General features: G+C 35.7%; 1 protein-coding gene across 1 annotated transcript in view; it reads left to right on the forward strand.

Annotated features, from left to right (window-relative positions):
• Positions 1–9444, forward strand: part of LOC150097044 (CCAAT/enhancer-binding protein gamma-like) — a 65226-nt gene extending 55782 nt beyond the window's left edge. Inside the window, exon 2 of the mRNA XM_090407856.1 lies at positions 7853–9444. Within this exon, the coding sequence (XP_090263982.1) occupies positions 7935–8396 (462 nt within the window). The 5' untranslated portion in view covers positions 7853–7934 and the 3' untranslated portion in view covers positions 8397–9444. The remainder of the gene's footprint in view (positions 1–7852) is intronic.
• The last annotated feature ends 376 nt before the right edge of the window (positions 9445–9820 follow it).

Here is a 9820-nt window from a genome sequence, read left to right on the forward strand (position 1 = left end):
TATGATAGTGACGAGCTGAGTAGAAGAGCACTAATATTGAATAACATAATATCTAGAATGTGTCAGAAGAGAGTATTGGAATATATAGATGCTTGGAGGGTGTTTGAGGACAGAAAGGAATTGTATGCGAGAGACCACTTGCATTTGAATGAGGAAGGGCATAGGTATCTGGGGAGATTGCTGTTCTGAACGAGTCAGTGTGTTAATGCAGGGAAACTAAACTGTCCAGGATGAATGATAGCAGCGGTGGCCTCTTGTGAGAATGGGTACTTGAGAGAAGGGGGACGACGTCAGGTAACGCTGAGCCCAGTGGAGTCTAGAGGGGATAATGCTGGGTATAGAAATGGTGGCATTTTTATACTTTATACTAATGCAAGGAGTATCCGGAATAAAGGAGAGGGAATTGGTGGTGCTGATAGCATCAGCTTGGCCAAAGATTATTGGGATCACTGAGGCATGGTTGACAGAAGAGGATATAATAACAGGAATAGAAGTAGCAGGGTACAGCATTTTATGGTAGGATAGGAAGGGAAAGCGTAGTGGTGGAGTACTTCTGATGATAAGTGATGACTTATGTCCTCTAAGAGTGGAGACTTAGGAAGGTAGTGACACTAATGATTTTGAAAGCGTATGGTGTGAGGTAGAGGTGGGCAAGGCAGAATATTTAGTGGGGTGTTGCTACAAACCAAGGAGCACAGAGGATGGGAAGCAACAGATGTTTAGACAGTTGACCTTGGAAAGGGCAAGAAGAACGATTGTTATGGGAGATTTTAACTACAGCAGTATATATAAATTGGGGAGAGGAAGATGCATGTAGCAATAAGGGAATGGAATTTCTAAAAAATTCTTGAGGGACAAATGTCTTAGGCAACATGTAATAGAGGGAACAAGAGGTTCAAGAGTTTTGGATTTGGTCATAGCATCAGAAGAGTTGATAATAACTGAAATGACATTCCCCCCCCAGTTGGAGAGAGTGACCATGTGGTTTTCACTTGGAAGTATCAAAGAAAAGGGAACATATGTGGAATTATAAGGCAGGTGATTATAATAGTCTTAGACATCAACTTGAGGAAGTCTCATGGAGAGAGAGGAAGGAATTGGAAGGCCGGGATATCATTAGTGCTTGGGAAATTGTGAAGGAATATTTGTTAGCAGCAATAGTAAGCTGTATTCCACAAGTGGAGAAGAGGGCACAATATTTAGTATTAAGTGGATGACAAACAATATTAAACAGGAACTGCATGTGAAAAAGAGGCTTTGGAAGAGATATAAGGAGACAGGTGAAGAGTAGATGCATGAAGAATATAAGACACAGGCTAGGAGAGTGACTAGTATGGTAAGGAAGGCAAAACTGGAATATCAGAAGAGATTGGCCCTAAGAACGAAAGAAAATCTTAGGGAATTTTTTTAGCTATGTGGCCAGTAGGAGGAGAAATGACTGTGGAAGAATGGTATTGTCGGATAAAAATGGGAATAGAGTGACTGATGCAGAGGACATAGTAGAATTGTTCAATGAACACTTTATTGGAGTATTTCATCCTGCAGGAATCAGTTTTAATGCTAGAGGGATAAGGCAGGTTTGAGGTTTAGAGGTGCAGGAGGAGAGTGTGTTCCAAATACTGAGTACTCTGGATGTCAGTAAAGCTGTGGGACTGGATAGTATTTCACGAGTTTTGAGAGAATGTGCTAAAGAACTGACGGCTCCTTTGACCTGGCTTTTCAATGAAAGTCTGTCTATGGGAAAGGTCTCAAGGGAATGGAAGGAAGGTAAGATAGTGTCATGACATAAGGGCAGAAGCAGACTGAAGTGTCTAATTATAGGCCAGTTTGTGTGTCATCAGTTTTTGTTACGATCTTGGAGAAATTAGTGAGGGACTGTATACAGCATTGGGAAGATGAGGGTAATGTTATCTGTGAGAGTCAACATGGATTTGTGAAGGGGGCACTCTTATTTTAGTAATATGCTAGCCTTTTATAATAAAGTTACAAGAGCAGTAGATGAGAGAAAGGCATATACTACCATTTTGAAGGCATTTGACAGGGTGCCACACGATAAGCTGATATTTAAGTTGCAGCACGTGGGTTTGGATGTCAGGTTGGTCAACTGGATTCTGACACTGTCCGATAGGTATCAGAGAGTTGTATATGGTGGGGAAGTTTCAAGGAGGCAGAGGGTTACAAGTGGGGTCCCACAGGTCTCAGTACTGGGACCTATATTGTTTAACCTTTATACTAATGACATTGCAAGGGGATATTCAGTTGTTTGCAGATGTGAAGCTGGGAAGGGTTATTAGTAATAGTGCAATTGTGGTAGCCCTTCAAGAGGATTTGAATAAGCTTGACAGATGGGCAAATGAATGGGGTGTTAGTTTAATGCAGAAAAATGTAAGGTCTTGAGGTTTGGAACACATGGATGGGACACCGCATACTCTGTTGGAGGAGCTATACTGGAGGAAGTAGGAGAGACGAGATCTGCAGTTGATGATTGATAGAAACCTGAAATTTAGGGGACATTGCAAAGGTGGTGAAGGTAACACAGAGGATTGCTGCAATAATGAGAGCTGACCTGCAGAGATAAGAGTTATCATTTCGTTATATAAGACCCTGATCAGACCACACTTAGACTATTGTTCTCAGATTTGGTCCCCAGGATTTGAAGGGAATAAATTAACTGTGGAAAGGGTACAAAGGCAGATAACAAAGATGATTTCAGGATTGTACAATGTTAGTTATGAGGATCGGCTTTAGGGAATGTGGACTGCAGAGTTTGGTGGACAGAAGGAGGAGAGTTGATATGATTGAGACTTTGGAGACTAAGGGAATTGAAGATTGGCTGTGTGAACAGTGCCAGCATCTCCCGCTGAAAAGGACAGAGTAATAGAATATTACTCTGCTCTGCTAGTCGCCATCTTATCCTTGTATCCACCTTTCCAATCCTGCTTTTCAGTCTTTCTCTCTCTCTCACTCACACACACACAGTAACAGTCCTTTCAAATACTCAACAAAAGCATTCAAATTGAGCCTATTTCTTTATAAACATTGCGAGCTATCTGAAATTTGATCCGTACATTCACAAATTGCAGGCTGTTTGTCATGTACATCTCAGACTCATGCCATTCATTTCTTTTTTCCTTCTAAGTTCAGTATTATCATGCTTAGGTTGCCCCTTTCTCAGCGACACTGTTATCCTTTACCTGTTACAACTTCCTCATATCCCTTTCAATGTATTCCTTTTCTAACATTTCAAGTCATATCGCTTACAACCACCATCACTAATTCTGATACCTTATCGTTCCTTCTGTACAGAGCTGTAGTCTTATGCATCCTCTTATCTACCACACCTCTAGTGATAATATCTATACCATCCTACATTATCTTCAACATATATTTCACCTTAGTAATGCCCTCTCTCACATTTACCCATTTTCACCCCCCCCCCCCCAGATGTCCAATTCTGCCATACATTTCCTCCCATTTCAGAGTTCTTCCACATTTATCGGGGTATGCATAAAACAATTTTTGTAGTATACATCCACTTGGAAAAGTTCACCATAAAAATACAACCTTCGGGCTGAAAAGTTTTATGCGATGACTCACAAGGATCCTAGAATTATCATTAACAGTATACTATAAAAAAAAAAAAACATGTTAGCCCAAAATACTGTACAACTGTTCTTCAATTTAAAAAAAGAAAAAACTTCAGCATTATGACTCATAAAATGTTAAGACACTTGACATCATTCAAAATGTCTACATTCATAGCAGTGCTAAAAGTGCCCATATCCTCTCCATTGCTGTTATACACACTTTGAGCAGTTTTTGTGGGGTACATTTGGTCACCATTTCTTAAATTTACTGACTAGGTACTTCTACTTATTTCTACTGGTCCTGTTTCAGATCAGCTGTTCAACCCTTCACAATAAAAGGACACCTGTGTAACCTTTTATTGTATTTACTTGATGTATTTTTTTTAAATGTTTGTTGATACTTCTAGTTAAAGAAAAGAAAATGTTATTTAAGAGGATCAAGCTATAAAATTAAAAGGCATGGCAGTTTCTTGCTAGCCTCTATGGCATGTGATTACTCACCATTGAGAGACTGCAGACATATGGTATGAGTGCAGCTTGAAAGTGCATGCCACTGAAAAAAGTTTACACTTTTTTTATATATATATCTTAGTATTAACAGTTTTTCATAAAAGTTTAGACACACATTTATATCTCTATCAGGACTATTTGGGCTATAGAATTCAGCAAGGAGACAGAAAAAAAAAGAGGAGGATAGAGACATAAATTGGTACAGCCACAGGCTTGGGAATATGTGTGTTAGACTCATTGTGTCAGGAGGTGAGGGAGAGCAAAAGAGTTATCCTAGGGGATAGTTTGGTCAGCAAAAAATGGGATTTTTTATTGTGGAGAAAGTGATCAGTTGTTTAAATTGCCAAAGAGAGTGAATGTGATTTTATTTAAGATATAGGTATTCTATAAGCTAAAGTGGGAAGTGCTCCATATGATGTCTTTTCAATTTATTTTATTTATTTTTTAAAGTAAATAAAAATATATTTGGTTTTAATGAAAGCATTGTTTCATCAGTTTTTCCTTTATCAAGTTACTTTTTTATTTATTTTCTTGTGTGGTGTAAATATATATCAGCCAGGCAGGCCCGGCTGGTGGCGTGTGTGACGTGTGCAATATACACAGGTGCCGCAGAAGAAAAGGCACCTAAATGATGTCAAAAAATATGAGATAAGAGTTTAAACGAACAGCGAATGGTACACATAATTATGAATGTACGTCGTTTTCTGTTCGGGCCCCTTCAGATCTTCCCGGAAACAAACAAATAAATTCTGAAATTGTATCCTGAACCCGATTATATCACTGTAATATTTGATTAAAATTTACGAAAATATACCTAAAATAGTTCTTTATTTTTTGATGTATCATAAATCAACTTATGATTAATTGTTGAGTTCTGTGTAAAAAAAATTTGTATAAGCAGGACTATTCCGTAGGTAATGTTATACTGTAAAGTGTTGAAAGTTTATTTTTCACTTGGTCAGACTATAATAAATTTAGTTTAATCCTTTATCCAAGTGTGTGCAAAAAAAATTTGCACCTGAAAGTATCTTCAGGACTGGGGCAAAGTGGTACAACACCGGGCGACTCCTTGCAAAGGTGGAGCAAGCTACCAAGTGTGTGCAAACTTTGTTTGCACACACACACTTGGATAAAGGATTAAACTAAATTTATTATAGTCTAAGTGAAAAATAAACTTTCAACATCTTTCTCTAAATCCAGAGTAATTTAATAAAAAGGTGGCACACTGTTCGGCAACTCCTATAGGAGGAGATGACCTTGCTAATGCTTCTGCCTTGGTATCTCCACTTGGGCCTGGCTCCCACCGAAGAGACCTAAATAAAGGTCGAAACTAGTCTGGGTAGTGGCCCTTCCCTTAATGCATAACATTATACATATCTGCAAGGAGATGTGTTTTGCATTGTGGGAGATACTGAGATAGGAGTGCTGGTAGCTTGCTCCACCTTTGCAAGGAGTCGCCCGGTGTTGTACCACTTTGCCCCAGTCCTGAAGATACTTTCAGGCACAAACTTTGTTTGCACACACTTGGATAAAGGATTAAACTAAATTTCTTATACTGTAAAGTGGTTTTCATTTGTTTTTCATTTCCTCTTCTTTTATTCAGACTTTAATCAAAAAAAACTTTTTTGGAAAGACGCTGAACACTAATCTCACACACAAGAAAAATACTAGGCACCGGCACTGCTGCCAGGCATAATTTCCATCTGATTATTTTTACAGAGTAAGCATAATCATTTTTCTTAATTGCGTAAAATTTATTTGGTAGCATGGATACTGTTACCAGTGTTCATTTTTATGATCACTAGAAATACATGGAAAGTGAATCCCAAATGCTTAGTGTAGTTACTAGTCATGTAGGAAGAAGAACACTTTGAAAGTTTTTTCACTTGGTTATACTATAAATTAATTTCCGTCAGCGACATGAGGAACCTTTATCTGGTCTCTTTCGATGAAAGGTGAGTTAGCTGGTCTCATACAGAGGTAGAGTTTTTTTCTCTCCCAGGAACTCAAGTTTTTCATCCCTCAAAACAGACAAACCAGCCAGTAGAACACATGCAGTTTACAGACAAGAATACTTAGAGGCAAAGGAGGGTAACCACCTTTGTATTACGGTTAGATATCCGTAATACAAAGGTGGTTATCCTTGTATTACGGTTAGATAGCCATGGGCACTCAAGTGCCTGTTAAAGCCACTGATGAATGAGTGAATGCTATAAATTAATGATGCCAAGAAATTATATTCTTAGTTTCATCCTTTATCCAAGTGTAAGCAAACTTTGTTTGCTTCACTTGGAAAAATAGCCCAGTCATGAAGTCACTTCATGACTGGGCTATTTGTATATAGAGGTTAATGACTTCACATCAGTTGCCTTAGTATCCATAATACAATGTGCATATTCTTATGGACATGTATAATACTATGCATTATGGGACTCATGAGACCTTAAAGGTCAAAACCTGTCTGTGTAGTGGCCCTTCCTAAAGCAATTGATGTGATGTCATTACCCTCTATATACAAAAAGTCCAGTCATGAAGCGACTTCACTTGCAAACTTTGTTTGCTTACACTTGGATAAAGGATGAAACCAACAATATAATTTCTTAGTATCTTTACTTTATAGGAAGACAATTTATCACTATTTTATTGCTTCAGAACAATCTCATTTGCACTCATGACCAATCATGTTCAATAAAACTCCAGTATCTTTAGTTTCAACTGTTTATTTGGTTCTACTTTTTTAATTTTCTTTCTTTCTTTCTTTTTTTTTTTATGCTCATTCAGCACTACCACATGAATGTTTCAATAGTTATTCTTTTACAGGGATTGGTTCTCATATTCTACTACCACCATTAGTACTGCGGAATGGAAAATTGCTTATAATGAGCATTCTTTTTCCCAACCATTATGAACGCATTATGACAAATGCCAGTATTAGGCTTTAGTCATTATTACATACATACATACATATATAGTGATCTTTCAATTATCCTACTTTCAAATAACCAAACTATTAATTAATCAATCCATGAATGGGTTAATGTGCCAACCAACTTCTGGTACACTGTAATTGTACCTTCAGTTAACCATCACTTGAGTTATCGTATTGAGCCAGCGTATTTATTTTGTGCTGTGGACACATACTTGAGGGAATACTTCACATATGCTACTTGGCAAGAGTGCTAGAGGAACAAAATTAAATAGATGAATAACGTTACTTAATGAACAGAAGCAAAGGCTTTTGCTTATATAATAAAAGCTTTTTTTTTGCTTCTTTTGCTTTAAAATTAAGAAAATGAAAAATTAAATGATGCACATGATATATTGCAAAGGATACTTTTTACATTATTCTGAGCAAACATTGTACACCTATATTACTGTGATACTGTAGGTTTTAACTATTTCACGGGTGTATTACTATAAAAGCAAGTTCTGAAGACATTTTAAAAATTAACATGTATACTTATCTTTGTGCCTTTCAAGAAAAGTGATCTGTAAGAAATGAATATGCATTTTAAAAGCATTGAAACAGACACGCTCATGCTACATAGTGTCACATAAGACTTCAAAATGTGATATAATCACCAGAAAGAAGTTTAGAAATATTTCATATCCCCAAATCAGTGATATCACCACTGAAAATATATTTATTGTATTCTCTGGTAACTTGTAAATCCTAATATTATGAATGAAAATAATTCTGTGTAAGAAATTTGTTACAAAAACTTGTAACGAAGTTTATATTTACATATTTTTAGGCTCAACTGAATTTAAGTGGAGGACAATTCTGGCTTTGAATGAATATCCTTTCTATAAGGAGCAGGACTGTGTGTGATTGTCATGGCACCCAGGACCAAATCTTCAGTTCCACCAAAAGACACAATGGATGGTTCTCCAACCTGTGATTCTGAATCTTCCAATGAACATTCCAGTAAAAGATTAAAGTCCAAAAAACATGGTGGAATGGACAAAAATAGTGATGAGTATAAGCGACGCCGAGAACGCAACAATTTGGCTGTGAAGAAATCTCGTACCAAAAGTAAATTAAAGACCCAACAAACACTAGATAGAGTAAATCAGTTAAGAGCAGAGAATGAGATGCTTGAAGCAAAAATTATGATTCTTACAAAAGAATTGAGCTTTCTTAAAGATCTATTCCTGTCTCATGCTGGCAGTGCCCATGGCCAACAACTAACCGAAAAGGATTTGAGGTTGCTTTTAGAAGAATCTGAACAAACAATGAATGGCCAAATGTTAGCAAATACTCCACCACCAGATGTAGGAATCTCTGTTCAATCATAAGTAACAATTTATCATCTTCAGACATGAGTTTTGCAAAACTGTGGAAGTTTTTGAGCTAACTCATTAGAACATTGTCATTTATAGTTATCATGGCAGTGCCTGTTCTCCAACTTTGCAATCTCTAATCATTGGTTGCACTTATTTTTAAAAAAAATTGGCAGCTATACAGTATCATTTTAGTTTTTCAGTGTGATGTAGCTATTCTTTAATTGATTGTGCTGCTTTTTTATGACTTAATAATTTTAATCATGTTTTGTAATTTCTTTTGTTAATGAAATATTTTCGCATTAGAGCAACTAAATTTTTATCATGCAGTGAAAAATTCACATGAGATGTATAAATGTGTTTTGCATTAACATTTCACATAACTAAAGGCAAAAAAAAAAAAATAATAATAAATAAATAAAAATAAAATAAAAAAAAATAAAATTCTACAGTGACTGTTGTAATATTTGGATTCTCCACTTTTGAAATGTTTAATGCATAACATTTCTGACTATGCTGTATAAATATGCATTTAGAATTAGTATGTTTATAAAGTGATTTTTTAAAATGAAGTTTTTGAAGTCTGTTATGGATCCCAGTTAGATTGGCCTTACATTTCCACCAGTTTTATGAATATTTTATGAATATCCATAAGGTATATTTAATAGATAACTAAACAGTTGAGGATTATTTTAAACTTAGTATTATTGAATGTTTTAATACCAGTGGTTTGACTCAATTTTTGTAGACTATTATTCTCATAATTGTCATGTAGTAGATTTCAAAGGATAACAGCAAATGCTCATTAAGAGAAAATTTATTATTTGGAATTCATTATTTAAAATGTGAAAGATATTTAGATTTAGCTGTATTCATGTCTAGATCTAATTTCAGATTTAGTGGCATGATTTTCTTTTTTTAATTTTTTTTGGATATGACTAATTCCTACTAATAAAGGTGTTTAAAAAAAAAAAGGTAAATGATTGCACCATGCAAAAATTCATACAACCCATGTGTACTGACTAGTGTGCATAAAATATCTCTATTTCATTAACCCTGCTATAAAGAGGAAAAGCTCGAGTTAATTCAGAAGATTTCATTCTAGCTGCTTATTGGTTGTTTTGTATAGCAACTAAACTGATTTCTTTGTGTCCTTTTAGAATTTTTGATAAAATTAAAATATTTACTATGACAGTCTTATAAAAAAGGACAAAAATATATATTCTGGACTGATTTACCGTCCTAAATGGTGGAGATGGAGAGTTGTAGAGCGCCCTCCCTCAATAAGTCCTTGGACTCCTTGGAAGTGTCATGTAATAATAATAATACATTTGAATTGTTTTAATCAGTTTCAACCTTATCAGTAAAATACTTAAGCAGCTACAGGTTGTTTATTTTATTTTTTATTTTATTTTTTTGTTACTTGTGAAGCTAAGTAA

Source organism: Typopeltis vanoorti, chromosome 18, assembly GCF_054136105.1.
Source record: "Typopeltis vanoorti isolate ZY-2024b chromosome 18, IOZ_Tvanoo_1.0, whole genome shotgun sequence".
NCBI lineage: Eukaryota > Metazoa > Arthropoda > Arachnida > Uropygi > Thelyphonidae > Typopeltis > Typopeltis vanoorti.